The sequence below is a fragment of the Telmatherina bonti genome, assembly GCF_933228915.1.
Source record: "Telmatherina bonti genome assembly, chromosome: 22".
Taxonomy (NCBI): Eukaryota; Metazoa; Chordata; class Actinopteri; order Atheriniformes; family Telmatherinidae; genus Telmatherina; species Telmatherina bonti.
Window position 1 is genome coordinate 30433427 of NC_136631.1, and position 16451 is coordinate 30449877.

The following is a 16451-nucleotide window of genomic DNA, read 5'->3' on the forward strand; positions in this document are numbered from 1 at the left end:
CACGGAACCATTTTCATAAAACTGTTCAAATGTCGCGCAATCAGCAGCTTTTAGATCGTCGTCTACGCGGTACGGAAGAAACAACTGTAACTGACTTTTGTAATATAATTCGGGGGTTTTTGTTTTTGAAAAGCGCGCATAACGAACTACAGCGGGTTTTGTTCGTGTTCGTTTAAGAATATACCCTAACCCCCTTTGCAACTGTATCGCATCCTTTGACTTTTCATTTCCTCTCAAAACACGATATTCAGACACGAACGTCGCAATGCACATATCATTAAAAGTGCTATTATTAGGCCTGCTTTTATAACGATCTACGACACTAACCATCCACACGTCGTCTCCAGATAGTCCACTTTCTTGGATTAAACTAATCGGTTTGCTCATTTTAACTATTTTGTCCCCTGTTGGTATAAACTCTACCTTACGTGAATTCTCCTTTAAATGCATCCCGGTTAATCTATAAACTGCCTCCTGAGCAGACACGTCACGACTGTTTAGATAAACGCTGCCAATTGTTTTCAGTGCATCTTGTGCATTGACGTTCACATCGTTTGTGGCTTCTTTATGTGCTTTACTTAGCAAAAGTCCTACTTCTTTTTCTGACTTACTAATGTAAGAAATAATGTAAACTATAACGGCATAGGCATCGGTTACATATTGAATATCTAAGTTTGCATTCCAGCATTTTAAAAGAGACTTGTTATATGGATTTATCCATGCCTCTTTAATGTCTCTTTTATATACAATTTTGATTTTACACATATTTAGTCGTTTGTAACAAATTTCAAATATTTGCTGATTAATATTTAGATGCTGGAATAACTCATCTAGACTATTAAAAGTCTCCTCTTTTACCGCTTTTTTCACTGCCTCCAGAGTTTTTACTGCCAAATCCTTATCTACCTTAAGCAGGTTATAGTAGTACTCATTACCACATGTGCACCGTTTTACTTCATGTTTTTTATCAGAATCGGAATCAGAATCACTCATTTTCTTTTCTTTTACTTTCTTACATTTATCGCATGGATTTGGATTTAAATTAACATTCACAACAAATGTCCTACCTGACACTGGTCTGGGGAAATTAAAGCGACATTCAGTGCCACCTTTTTTACAACTTTTTGAATGTCTCTTTGAATGTTGCTGCACAGATGTGACCTTCTCCAATAATGTCTCATCCTGTGCTGGTAGCTCGCATGTTACATACTTATCAATAAAAGCTACCACTTCCTCATCGGTGTTCGTATCAATTTTAGGTGCATTTTCAATCCAGAAAAGACAGTGCACATGAGGACTCCCGCGGCATTGAAACTCTACCCGATAAAAGTAATCAATAATTTTTCCTATTGGATTTGAAGGAGACATAAGGACCTCCTTCAAAAAACAATGCCAGCGGAAATCAAACATTCTGGCGGCAGTGACAGGATTACGACGCAATAAATCGCATCTATCAGTCCACTCCAAGTCTTCTAATGTTTGTGTTCGACCTTCCTGTTTTAAAATAGTTTTAAGAAGGTTTTGCCATCTCAGATCCGCGGAAGAAAATGAACAAAACCACGTGGGAATCCCAAGTTGCCGAACACAAGCCATCAGGTCTTTCTGTACTCCCTGCCAAAAGGCTGGAGTCCCTCTAAAAGGCTTAAGAAACCGAAAACCATCATCTACCTCCAACAACTGCTTCAAGGACTCCTTGTTTTCCACATTCACCTCACCTCCTTTTCCTTTTCTTAATGCTATGCTAACTTTGGAAACAACCTGCTCTACCTCAGACATGTACTGAGCAAAGAAAATATACTCAATGTTCTGAGCAAACCTTCTATCCGCATGTAAAATTCGGTTATTGAAGTAACGACACAATGTTAAATCATACGCACGGCTTTCGTGATACATATTACAACCTCTAGGAAACAACACTGGAAAACACTTTGCCTCATTTTCTTTATCCGTCAACAACTTAACTGGGTTATTACCCTCAGCTGGTGCAACATTAACTATACTGTCAAAATACTGATCTAGAACTTCCTGACCAATATCTACCGGCATCAGACACGTGTCTGAAAACATGCAATGTTGCTGCCGATCATGCAGCATCTCCTCATTGTCAGCATCATCCGCAGCACTCTCAACTGCAGTTTCCTTTTCTTCATCCTCAAGATGGTCTAACCTACACAACTCATTCACCCATTCCTCATTAAAATCTATGTCTTTATAAAACTTATTTGATTGCTTTAAAATCCGTAAAGCTTGTCTGATATGCATTGTATCTACAAACTCGTACTCATAATGTCCTTTATAAGTTAACTTGCATTTTAATTTTACTGCCAATAAAGAGCCCTCCATATTTGAGCGGGGCAACATGTTAGAAGTTTGAACTACGTTTGATGGAACGCAGGTTACTGGTCCATGAACTCCATTTTGGCCGCCTTTGGGCAACGCAAGCATTTTCATGAACGGAATATTTAAAGCAATCAAATGTTGTTCCAACCTATTCAAACAAGCTAATTCTGGGGGAACTGGATCTACTGCCAAATTATTTGTTACACTTTCAGCGGGCATTTTGCCATTTGAAATTTTATGATGGCAAGTGTAACAAATCCAAAGATGTCCTCTACTCGAAGTCCACATCTGGCAGGGCTGAACACAATCCTCACTACATTCATGTAAATACTCCGTTTTAATACACCTGTCTGCTAAAGAAGCTATCACTGCAGTCTTGTTATAAGCAGCCCTCCTACAACTCAACACCTGACGGGGAAACAACAGCCTGAAACAGACAACAGACATACTCTGGACCATGTTCAACTTTGTTTAAAAATCTCTCTGTGAAGAACTCAATATTCTGTGTTTTATTTTTATCTTTAATTTCTTGCCTCTTTAATTTCACTACTTTTTTGACCATTTCTCTGTGACGTGCATCCTTTGCATATTTTATTTTGCTCTGGTCCTTCACAATTTGTCGGTGACGTGCATCCTTTGCGTATTTTATTTTGCTCTGGTCCTTCACGATTTGTCGGTGACGCGCATCCTTTGCGTATTTTATTTTGCTCTGGTCCTTCACGATTTGTCGGTGACGTGCATTCTTTGCGTATTTTATTTTGCTCTGTTCCTTCACGATTTGTTGGTGATGCGCATCCTTTGTATATTTTATTTTGCTTCTTTCCTTCATGTTTTGCCGGTAATGCACATCCTTTGCATATTTTATTTTGCTTTTGTATTTCACATTTTGTTGGTGACGCGCATCCTTTGCATATCTAATTTTGTGTTGGTCCTTCACGTTTTGTCGGTGACGCGCATCCTTTGCATATTTTCTTTTCTTTTGGGCCTTCACGTTTTGTCGGTGATGTGCATCTAGTGCATATTTTGTTTTCTTTATATTCCTAATTTGGGTTCTTCTCATTATCTTCTTATATTTAGACATATACAAACTTCCTTCACGCTCTCCGTCCCTTTTGGAAGCGGTTGTGTCACTTTTGGATGAAACATCCTTAACGAAACCTTTGCCAGACAACCTAGTACGATACGCTTCTGAACAATCTACTTTACAGTAGTCGTAACAACTTTCTAGTTGGGGTTCTTTAACGCAAACTACAGTTTCATAATGATTACCCAGGCAGTTTTCCAAATAAATGGATTTTTCTGACACACTGCTACTGCATCCATACTTTAACCAACGACCACCATAAAATGTAAATACATTAATGCCCAATAAATCTGCTGTCGCTTGTATTTCTAATTCTGTGGCCCAGGTGCTAACGTATTTCATTATTGATTTGTCTATGTAATCTGCCACAGAAGAATAACCTTCTCTCAAACTGCTTTTATATTTAAAGTCATTTTTTATTAAATGTTTAACAACTGCTCTCCTGATTTTTATGTGATGCTTTTGTGTGCCACTCACTGCCTGAGAAACGGCCCTAAAGTAGCAGCTACCGTCAGCAACTATGTCTCTATTTTGGCACGGAACGCCTAACACGCCGACACGACTAGACGCAGAACTATTTACACTTTCATGCTCCATTTTTAATTTGGTACACAATCTTTGGCAAGTACTTTCACAGAGAGGGTTAAACATAAGCTGTTCATGTTCTTCACTGACTAACTCTACATCTGAACTAACCTGCTGACTTAAGAAAATCTGTTCCTCAACATCAAACTCTTCATCTGAAACATGACGTTTCTTTGCCACATGTTCAGACGGGCTGGAAAGGTCCGTTTCGTCACAATCTGCTGACACCTGACGTTTTACACCTCGCTTACTGTCATCATCAGAAACATTAACAAATACTCTACTTGGCACATCGTCAACACACTCCCTGCTAACATCAACACCATTTATCTCAAAAGGCTTGCTACGACCACCTAACATCACTGCCAAACGACTGAAGTGATCAAACACTTCCCTAATGGAACCAAAGTACAAAACAACACTGGTACCATTGACATCCAACAGGCCAGTAGCACTACGGGAATGAGAGTCTACCACGGCATACCTACCACCAGCAGATATGACAGCACATGTATTTGAACACAAGGTCAAAAGACATGTCTGGTACTGAGATAACATCCTTTCCAGCCCGTTTTCTAGAGTCACATAAGCTCCACACTCGATAAACTCTCCCTGAGTCACAGTGACATCCCCACTCAGAGTATCGGGGAACTCAAACTTAAAGTTCTGCCAGTACAAAACCCTCTGTCTCGGCAACTCTGGGACCATCAAAAAGTTTTCCCCTGAAGGGATTATACCACGGTCCTTTAGATCAGAATAGAGGTCATCTCCTAACCACAGAGCTAAATCTAAATCTTCTGTCCTCCAATTCATCACACTAGAGACCATATGTCTGGCTAAACTGACCAAAGCTATCGCCATGCACTGAACTCCTGGATTCCTAAACTGACCGTGCCCCTGGTGAAATGAACCCCGAACAACATCAGCATTAGCCATACTCACCTCACTTACCTCCACAGTAGCTTCCTCATCTTCATCAGTAGAAGACAACACACCCTGGCTCTGTGATGTCTCAACCTAAGCAAGGAAATCAACAAGCAATGGCCTCAAAACACTGTCATGTGTAATAATAAAATATTTGATGAGAGTTTTTAAGAACAGTATTTCTTACTGTCTTCACCTCCACAGTGGTCTCGGACTCCGACGACGACCCCCGGCTGGATGAAGTGTCGGTCTAAAGAGAAACCAAAACAAGTGTATTTTACTATACATATACCCAAAATATAAATAAATAAAATACATGACAAAGTTGGTTTTTTTTTCCACATACAATACATACATATATGTATGTATGTATGTATGTATGTATGTATGTATGTATGTATGTATGTATGTATATATATATATATGTATATATATATATATGTATATATATATATATATATATATATATATATATATATATATATATATATATATATATATATGTATGTATGTATGTATGTATGTATGTATGTATGTATATATATATATATATATATATATATATATATATATATGCATGCATATATACACATATTTATAATTTTTTTAAAAAAAACTTTAACACAAAATAACATTTCTTACCTTATTCGACTCCACAGTGGCCTTGGAGTCAGACGACATCCCTCGGCTGGACGTCGTCTCGGTCTGGGGGAAAAAAAACACAAAAAAAACCTTTATTTTACTACATCGTCACAGGAAAAAGATTCAATACAAAATTTTTCTTTGCCAAATCTCCTTACCCTTCGCTTTTCCAGGCGAGTCCTCTTGGACTGGTGTTTCACGCGCCGCCTCTGTCCAAAACACAAACAGATTTGCACACCATGAATTTGATATGGACACTGAACACATTTAGCATTATAGAAGTCTTTTGTTAATCAATGACTCTTTCAGAATAAAACATTTTATGACAACCCAGAAACACATTTGTATTTATGCACTTTACCTTTGGTGGTGAAACACCAGCGAAGACAGCAGGAGACGTCAGATTCGATGGTGAAACCTTCTCCATCTCCTCCAACATCTCACTGCTGAACAGCACAGGATTCAGGGGGATGCCAGCAAGCTAGAAATACAAAAACAGAAACATAAGCAGTGACTTTTACTGCTTTTCCAATTAGAGCAAACCTTTCTTCAAACGTCTTTCTGTACAGTTATCACACTGACCTCCCGCTGAACTGCACTGCATTTTCCAGAGGACTGAAAAAAAGAAAAATAAATAAATAAATAAATAAAAATAAAAAAAAATAAACAAGGATAATTTTTGTCTGTGGAACAGTGACAACAATAAAAACCTTAGAGCTGTGACATTTCCTGCCATATTATTACCTTGCCGCCCGGACGAACAGCAATCCACTCCTCGGGGCCTGGACTTCGACGGACACGCACCTCTCCCTTCACAACCACACGGGGAGTGAAGCGAGGAGGTGGTGACGGACGACACACCGGGGGGGCTGGTGGCACGGTCTCCGGTTGCTTCAATAAAAAATAAAGACAGAATAATTATAAACAATATAGCTTTTTACATACTTAGTCAGCAGCCAAAATCACATCCAGCTGAATGTTTGTAAGGTAAAAAGTGTTTTAAATAAAAAAGGGCAAACCAGGTAAGCGACGTCGAACAGCAACTCTGCAAAGTGCACCATCCCGACGTCATCACTCAGGTGCACCTAGTACAACGACATGAATGAAATGTTACGTTTCTCCACAACATCTCTCACTAAATACACACAGCTCTATTCAAACAGTTTGTCATCTCAGGATCAGAAGGTCCTGGATTCCATCCCAGCCACTGACTTGAGCATGAGTGCATCAAACTTCATCAAGACAAAAGATTTACTTACACCGTCACGACTCCACATGCTGAGGCACTGCCGGGGGAAGTAATCCACGAGGTGGTAGTACTTCACAGCTTTCAAAGAAAAACACATAGCACAGCTCTTTATGCTTGCAAAACAACACAATTACATACATCTATATACCACGATGCGGAAGATAAAATACAATCACGACACATGTCTGATGTCTTCTTTGATAAACATGCAACAGCACAAGTACATATTTTAACGTACCCATGCGGGTTGCCACGCGGTGAAACTCCTGACGGTAGAGCTCTTGCAGGGATTCCTCGACAGTCAGCCTCGGGGGAAAGTCCAGCACACACACCTGTAGAGAAACAACTCATCAACATCTCTCGTTTTCTGATCTTTTCTTGAACAGTCAGAAGGCTATCAATTTACACATTTTTCTGTCAACTTTTATCGGATGAAATTCTGTTCACACTACTGAGTTTAAACATACTGCAAAAACACTTTTAGTCATTTTGGAAAATGGACTTCTGAAAGACTGCTCTTACATATGCAGTATCAAAACATTAAAAACAAAAATATGCATTTTACATAAGTGTTTGAGCTGTATTCAGAGAAAACAGCTTTTACATGTAAAATACAAGTGAGAAGCTAATCATGCCTGCCACAAAGACTGTAATTTCAGGGTGTGCTTACCTTAGGCCAGCGACTGCAGACGGCGGCCAGGTACCCCTCAAAGTCTGCAGCCACGTGACCGATAGTGTGCTTGGAAGTCAAGTCATTGCTCGGAGCTAAAACGCACACCAAGTCGGGTGTCAGAGGGACTACTGCGTTAATCACCTCTGTCCTCAACTCTCGGGCGCCAGCTCCGGGCGTTGACATGAACCCCCACGCCAGACGCTCCCCGTCGACCTGCACGATGCCATCTAAAATAAAAAATAAAAAAAGTTTCTACTGTAATTGTTTCTATCTGTAAAACATTTTTATAAAAAAACGCATACAGCACAAATGAATACTTTATTGAACATACAAAATAGTTATATAAATACCTGCAAGGCTTCAAAGATGGGAGTCACCAATGGCTAAGACCACCTGAATGAGAAGATTTTTGTATTTATATCAGTATGTACTGTTCACTTGGGTAACTATTATGTTAGTCTATTTCAAACACAACATTACCTTCTTGCCATGGGACTCCTGCGGGAGGACCAGTTTGTGCTGCCGCCCGGTGAACACCGACGTCTCCCACTTCTCCACCTGATGTCGGTGCCCAGTTCCGTGCGCTACAGACATACAGAGAAAATAGATCAATAACAGAATAACAACTAACTAAAAATACTTGAATACTTGGATTAGAACTTTATCAGGCAATTGTTGTGCAGGGGTTGCCATACAGTAAAAACTATTAAAATATACAAAGATGAAAAATATATGAAGTATAAAAATATATGAAATATGAATACAGGCAGATAAGGTGCAAATAAGAGATACATACGCGCACAGTGGACCTCGGGAGGCTGAGGAGAGGCCTCAATCGTCAGTCTGTTGGCTGCCCTCCTCATGGCTGCCTGGCATCTCTGGAAGTTCTTCTTTCTCGGCATCTCTGCAAAAAAAAAAAAAAAACAAAAAAAAAAAACCCCACAACACACACACACACACTCACCTGCACACACACAAACACCCCCAACAGAGAGACAGGCGCTCACACAAACAGTCTTACACAAAAGCTGTATAAAGAGACAAAATAGGTTAGACAAAATACAGAAAAATAAGCATCAAGAAAAAAACTGAATGATATGTGGTACGTCTACGTGAATGATAGTGGTATAACACAAACATTTGGAAGCCATCATCAATTGCAATGAAGACAACATATTTCTGCTTTTACCAAATAAAACTCCACAAGACTAAAGAAAAGGTAAATCACCACAATTATAGAAAAGGACAAAAAATCACAAGTGACACATTCATAATTAATTTTTATTGCCTCTAGAGTGGGTAGAAGCATAAGCTTATAATGAAACCTGTCCCAGTGATAAAGAAATATAACAACAAAAACAGCAGTAGCAGAAACACAACAGCAGCAACCACCCATCAGTGATACCTGTACAATGATATCCTCACTCTCTCATAATCTATACGAATACAAGAATCAACTACAGTGATGAAGAAACAACAACTGGTCAAGCCAGCCTACACTTTATTTTAAGTGCGCGTTCACTTTCAACTTTATGGTAAAGCCAACTTCTACAAACGATTACTTCGGATTTTTAAAAAAAACATCTCTTTTTTTCTTATTTAATCCTTGTCTAGCAGCTTTTATTTTTTTAAATAGAGCAATAGCATACAGCTTTGTTAAAGTGATATGATAATAATTATAAAAACTAAAAAAAAAAAAAAAATTGTTGCTCAACACGTGAAAAGTGCAATAAAATGAATATATTCAATAGTTTGTCCACCAAACCTGTACAGTTGGACTTAATCCCTCATATACTACTTGCATAAACACTATGACTTACTTTTCCTGTAATCAGTTAATAAAATCCCATACACGTGAATAATCAAAGACCTTTTTGGATGATTTTCAAATGTAATAAAATTAATTTCTTCAATAGTAACTTTTTCAATAGTTAGTCCACCAAACCCATATGGTTGGACTCAGTACCCTATGTACTGCTTGCACAAAAACAATGAAGTACTTTTACTGTATACTTTTTCTGTAATCTATTGATAAAATGTCTTACACATAATTGATGAAAAACCTTTTGGGATGATTTTGAAGTGTAATAAAATGAATTTCTTCAATAATTAGTCTACTAAACTGTACAGTTCTAAGTACCTCATAAACTACTTTGACCAATACTATAAAGTACTATAACTAACTATAAAGTAACTACAAAGTTGCTGTGTACATTTCCTATAATCCATTGACAAACAGTCTTACACATAATTATTAAAGCCCTTTTTGGAAGACTTTGACGTGTAATATAAATAATTTTTTCAATAGTTAGTCCACCAAACCCATGTACTCATTGTTTTTAATGAGGTACTTTTACTGTATACTTTTCCTGTAATCAATTGATTAAATGTCTTACACATAATTGATGAAAGACCTTTTGGGATGATTTTGAAGTGTAATAAAATTAATTTCTTCAATAGTTAGTCTACCAAACTGTACAGTTCTAAATACCTCATATGCTACTTGTACAGAAACTATGCAATACTTTTACTGTGTGCTTTTCCTGTAATCAATTCATAAAATCCCATACATGTGAATAATCAAAGACCTTTTTGGATGATTTTCAAATGTAAAAAAAATGTATTGCTTAAAAAGTTAGTCCACCAAATCTGTACAGTTGGACTCAGTACTTTATGTACTACTTGCACAAAAACAATTAAATACTTTTATTGTGTACTTTACCTGTAATGCATTCAGAAAGTTCCTTACACATGGAAATAAAATGCATTATCAGCTAACTTTGAGGTATGATATAATTCATTTCTTGAATAGTTAGTACACGAAACCTGTACTGTAAGTACTTCATAGTTTCTGTACAAGTAGTATATGAGGTACTGGGTCCAACTGTGAGTGTTTGGCGGACTTGAAATGAAACCTGCCCCCAGTGATAAAGAAATAGAACAACAACATACAACAACAACAGCAGCAGCAGCAACACAGAAACAACCACCCAGTATATCAGTGATACCTGTACAATAATATCCTCAATATCTCATAATCTATAAGAATACAACAATCAACTACAGTAATGGAGCAATGCAGCAACACCAACAAAAATAACAACAATTATATCAATAATAACAGAACTACTCAGTTTATGTAATATGTCTGCATTCTATACTATTTCTGTCTTGCTCAATTATCATTTCTGGACATTTGATAAGTGTGGTTTTGTAATTGTTACCCCACACCTCCACACAGTACTGTAACTACAGTAATATCAGTTAACAAAACAGAGTGTGAAGCGACTGGTAATCCAGAATCAGCCCAATACTCTTTCATGTCATATTTAACACCACTATTACCAGTAAAATATCTGGATATGTCGTTTTCTTTGTCCCACTCTTTCTAAGTTGATTTAATATTCCCAAAATGCTTTTTATATCATTTTGTCTTATTTAGCTTTTTTCTGTAATACGGTGTCTTAGTATATTAATTATTATTCTTATATATCAATTAATATATCAATTAAATTGTTTTTAACTTTTACATTTATTTTCAGATTCTTCAGAACTTAATCTAAAAAACATCCCAACTTTATAGCATCATGTCATGTTTTGGTGCATTAACTATATCTTCAGTAAAATCAATCCATTTTCACAGAAAAACGGAATAAAATGCTCAGCAAATTTAAAGCTATGACCAGTAACAACTTATTATGAATCATCTCCTAAGCTAAATTAGCTTAGCTTAGATATCCATGTAAGAGAGGCATTTAGTTAATAAAAACACCATTCGCTTTGTGTGCTGCTGTTAAGACATCATTTTTGTAGCTCACGTTAAAAAAAAAAAACAATTCAAACAAAAAAACCCAAAAAACATCGAACTATAATTTCAATGCAGGAAGATAAACAGGTTACAGGCTACACGAAGCTAAGCTCCACTTAAGCTAAGCTAAGTAAGGTAACACGGTGAAAAACATCTAGTTGATCAAAATAAAAATGATTAACTTACCAGTCGAAGACAGGAAGGCTTTATAAGAAGTTCTCCCGGTTGAAAAGCTCGAAAATCTCTGGATGAAGTGACAATAATCCACCAATATTCAGACAGGCTCTCAACTAGACGTGCGGTCAGGTCAGAAGCTCGATCTGAAAGACCGGAGAAGCTTCTGGAAGCTTCTAGAAAACAAGATGTCCGACCGGACACATCAAAGGAGCAGACGTGCACCTGCAGTTTGCAGCGCAGCAGCAGCTCTGACGAACGTTTTTTTTTTTTTTTTTTTTTTTTCCTCAATAAACTTTATTGAACAAAGCCAGTTTTACAAAACGAATTTTCTATCAAATATCAACAACATTTAGGAGTTATTTGCTAAATAGGAGTTTTTGTGTTTATAATGACTGTGGGGATGCTGCTAGTTTTATGAATGACAGCCCTGTTGTGTCAATAAACAAATAAATAACACAAAAAGTCTCTCTTCCATATAAGGAAAACAGGAGAGTGAAGTTTTTTTTTTTTGGTTTTTTTTTTTACTCAAAAGCCTGCATGATTTTGTGACGCAGCATTGAAGCACTTTGCCGCAGCTCCACGGAAAACTTATTCGGATGTTGTAGAAGGCTGAGACGAAAAAAGATGTGGATCGGGACATGAATATGAGGATTACAGCTGGAAAAAGCACTTTTCACGGATGTCCCTGTAAAAGACAAATCACCGTGGTACAAGACAGAGAACACCTCGTTGTCATCTTGAAAACGGTGGGGATTAAGGTGATGACACCTTGGACATGGATGAATAAATATAAATGAATAAAATAAAAATAGAGTATATTTTGTATTCACTGACCCATAAATGTCCACATGCACATACATACACACACACACACACACACACATTATATATATATGTATATATATATATATATATAAATATAATTTATTATTTTTCAGGTGGGGCTTTGTCAAATGTACTGATTGTTGAAGACAATAATTATAGCAATCAAAAAATTCTACTTTACAAGTTATGTATTTCACAAATACTTTATTATATCATAAAATGACAACAATGACAAATACCAGAAATTCATAATTTATCTCAAAAGAAAATTTTGTTTTATAATGACAGGATTGTATTTAACATCTTATTTAATACAAATATTTTTGTAAAAAAAAAAAAAAAAAAAAAAAAAAGATTAATTAGCTCATAATATATTTTGAAATATAAACAGTGGTAAAACAAATCTACACATAAATATTTGTCACAAGCCTTAATAAGACAATAGGCATGAGAAGTGCTTTTGGTGTCGGCTACAGAAAGTAAACACCAGCATACCTTTCCTTAAAAAATCTCTAACCTCACTCAAACTTTTAACAGGACTTTTGCAACAATCTACATTCAGTAATAATTCTTTGACTACTAAATAATGAACACTAGAACCTGATGAATGAACTGATTTCATATTTGGTTTTCTCCAAGAACAATAAAAAATCAAATAAAACTGGTAGAAGAATTTAGTTTTCCTCTCCTTATTTAAGGCAAATCTCTCAATAATCCTCCTATTAAAGTCTGAATGTCCCCCACAAGCTTATTCTCCATGAAGAGCAATGCATGGCGTTGAGGCGATCCTGTGTCATGGAGTTTCTCACAGTCGAGTAGAAAAGCATTTCTCAGATTCAGCAGTTGTTATGGTGTTGACATAATGATCTGGAGAAGGCTGTGACTCATCTGAAGGTTGTTCTTTATGAAAAACTGCTACAGAGGCACTGCTGCACCACAACCTTTAACTTCACCGTTCTTGTAGAAGAGGGATAGTTCTGCCTTGGCCTTGTCCAACATGGGACATGCCTCAACAGTCGTGTTTAGCTGCTCCTCAGCGTGCACCAGGATGGTATCACAGACCTGAAGCAAACATCAAAAGTTTTCAATTATAAGAAAGTTAGACCTTAGCAATTCTATTGATAAGGGGTGTCAATAATTCTGTACCAGATCTTCAGTATTGTTCTAGCATCATGTGACCAAAGTAAGAATATAAACTACATGGATTTGACTGAAAATATGACTGGCCTCTGTAGCCAGCCTCTGTTGTTCTCCTGGTCCCAGCATCCTGTCTCTTCACCGGCTGTCCAGCAGTGCTGTCCTCACAGAGAGACGGGACTGACATCCTGGTCCAAACAACATAATAACATAATGAAGGTTTTTATGCACTAAAAACACTCATGAAACACCATAATAATATAAATCACTTGACCTGTTTAGGTCACAGTCTGGATTAAGAAAAGGTTTATCATAAAACTTAAAAGAATCTTTCTTTAAATACCAAAAGAATAAAATGCGATGTGCTTCATAAGAATAATTTGCTGTGATGTCAAGTCAATAAACTTATGGCTTTTACAGTCTTAAATGAGTGACTGCTCTATTTAACAATAACTTTCTGAGTAAACAATAAATTATGATTATATAAATATAAATATTTACCTGATGTTGAGCATGTTGTCTTTGAACCTCTGAAAAAGAGTTTTAATCCAGATAGGGTTGATGTTTATTTTCTGAAACTGGTTAAACAGCATATCCACATGAGTCATGGTTTGGTGGACCAGTATATTTTTTTTTCACTGGATAGACATTGTTTATGTCCATAAAAATACATTGGATCGGCATCAAAGTTAACTGCATTTCTATTTTCTAGGTCCTTAACCTCGTCCACAATGGAGGGGGTGGGCGGGGTGTCTTCGGCATGAGGCGAGGACCCGATGGATGCCGCTTGCGGCTTTATTATTAGGGTCCGAGCCATACGAAGTATGGCAAGGCCCTATTGTTATTGTAATGTTTATTATTATTTTTGTCAGCACAACTCGGCCATTTTTGACCCCCTTAGGCCCCGTGAAAAGTTGCGAAACTTGGCACACACCTCAGTCCCGGCGAAAATAGCGATATTCTGGGGTCCACGTGCACGCCAATGTAAAAATGGCTCGACGGCGCCCCCTAGAAACGCCAAAAATGGCCTCTAGAATGGGGTCAAAAAAATTTAGTTTGACGTAGGACGACGAAATCCGGTACACATGTCTATCACATCAAGACAAGTAAAAAAGTCATTGAAACGCCTGTTGTCATGGCAACGGGCAGTCCGCCATCTTGGCGTTTGCGGCCATTTTTTTGCCCGTTTTTGTCAATTTGGGTGCATCGCATTTGAACGAACTAGTCTGAGGCGATTGATGCTATTGGCTCCACATTCGCCGTGGAGCTTCGTGACAAGATGGGGACAAAAAGTTATTCAAATCTTTTTGATAGGAGAAAGCGTGTTACCGTGGCAACCCATGGAAAAAAGCGTTCTCGCCATGAAACACGGTTTGCATATATCTCTGCAGAAATACAGCCGATCGGAACCAAAATTCAAATAAGTCATAGTTCGAGGGTTCTTAATGCATTGTAATATGTATTGTGGGCGGGGCACATTTTGGGGGTGGCCCCTTGGGGCCCGATCGTCTACTTTGAGCTAGGGCTATGAAATTCGGCACACATGTGTATCAACCCGAGACAAGCATAAAACTCAATTAAACACCTGTTACCATGGCAACGGTGTGTCAGCCATCTTGAAAAAAAATACTCCTCGCCATGAAACACGGTTCACTCATATCTTTGCAGAAATAGATCCCACTGAAACCAAAATTGCAATAATTCATATTTGGTAGGTCCTTAACATATTTTAATATGTATTGTGGGGGGGGGGGGGGGGGGGCACATTTTGGGGGGGCCCCTAGGGGCCCGATCGTGTACTTTGACTTAGGGCTACGAAATTCGGCACACATGTGTATCAACCCTAGACAAGCAAAAAACTCAATTTACAACCTGTTACTATGGCAACGGAGTGTCCGCCATCTTGGAAAAAAACCTTCTCGCCATGAAACACGGTTTGCTTATATCTTTGCACTAATTCATACGATGTGCACCAAAACTGTAAATATTAATATTTGGTAGGTCCTTAACACATTATAGAATGTATTGTGGGGGGAGCACTTTTTGGGGGGGGCCCCAAGGGGCCCGATCGTCTACTTTCATCTCGGGCTACGAAATTCGGCACACATGTCTAACATCCCAAGACGAGCTAAAAAGTCAATGAAACACATGTTGCCATGGTAACGGGCTGTCCGCCATCTTGGGGTTTACACACTTTCATTTCTCAATATGTGAATTGTGTTCCTCTATTAAAATGAACTGGCTGTGCGGGTCCTTCACATGTAGCATTAGGAGAACCAGGACTCGGGTGGAGAGTTCGGCATGAGGCGAGGACCCGATGGATGCCGCTTGCGGCTTTAATTATTATTATTATTAATAATAATAATAATAATAATATGGCTTTATTTATTTAACTACTTTACACAGTACAATGGCGCCCCTAGATTAGATAAATATGCGGAGAATGCTAAACATAGTAAATATGTGCCAGAAAATGTCCTCAAGGTAAACTAAACGTTTGATAAATATGTTAACTAAATATGTACTATAAATATGATTGCCGTTTTGTATTCTTACAGCGTAACTATGTAACATTAGCTTGTGTGTAAACTAGTCAATAATCGTTAATATTGATGATACAGTAGACCATCGGATTTTAATAAACAGACTGGAAAGTCTGGTGGGTAAGTTAAATATATTTTCCAGACTGAATTGTGATGTGTTTTGTCACATTTTTATGATCTGTGTGAACTCTTCCGAACTGGCGGCCAGGTCCCCGACACAAATTACATCTTCATGGTTTGTTTTTTCTGTCAGTTTGACTTGACTTTACAGTGTTTTCACACAGCATCTTGAACAGGCCTCTGCTGTCTGCAGGGTGACTTTGTAGACCGAGGATATGACAGCCTGGAGACATTCACCTATCTGCTGGTCCTGAAAGCCAAATGGCCAGACCGCATCACCCCTTTGCGTTGGAAACCATGGAGCAGGCAGATCGCCCAAGTTTGCAGTTTTTACGGTGAGGTTT

At 37.8% G+C, this 16451-nt stretch overlaps 1 protein-coding gene across 1 annotated transcript; it reads right to left on the bottom strand.

The window, feature by feature from the left end:
* Positions 1-2734: 2734 nt before the first annotated feature.
* Positions 2735-11626, bottom strand: LOC306772263 (uncharacterized protein; the record flags this gene model as incomplete). Its single annotated transcript, XM_079261677.1, has 19 exons — positions 11492-11626; positions 8294-8525; positions 7978-8081; positions 7848-7890; positions 7495-7724; positions 7063-7156; positions 6835-6902; positions 6595-6660; positions 6320-6466; positions 6158-6190; positions 5937-6056; positions 5734-5784; positions 5576-5638; positions 5121-5183; positions 4961-5026; positions 4856-4906; positions 4557-4753; positions 4438-4493; positions 2735-2748 (listed from the first exon to the last, which is right to left on the bottom strand). The coding sequence occupies exons 5-19, from the start codon at positions 7678-7680 to the stop codon at positions 2735-2737; spliced, it is 1275 nt and encodes a 424-aa protein (XP_079117803.1). The 5' UTR covers positions 7681-7724; positions 7848-7890; positions 7978-8081; positions 8294-8525; positions 11492-11626.
* Between the last annotated feature and the right edge of the window lie 4825 nt (positions 11627-16451).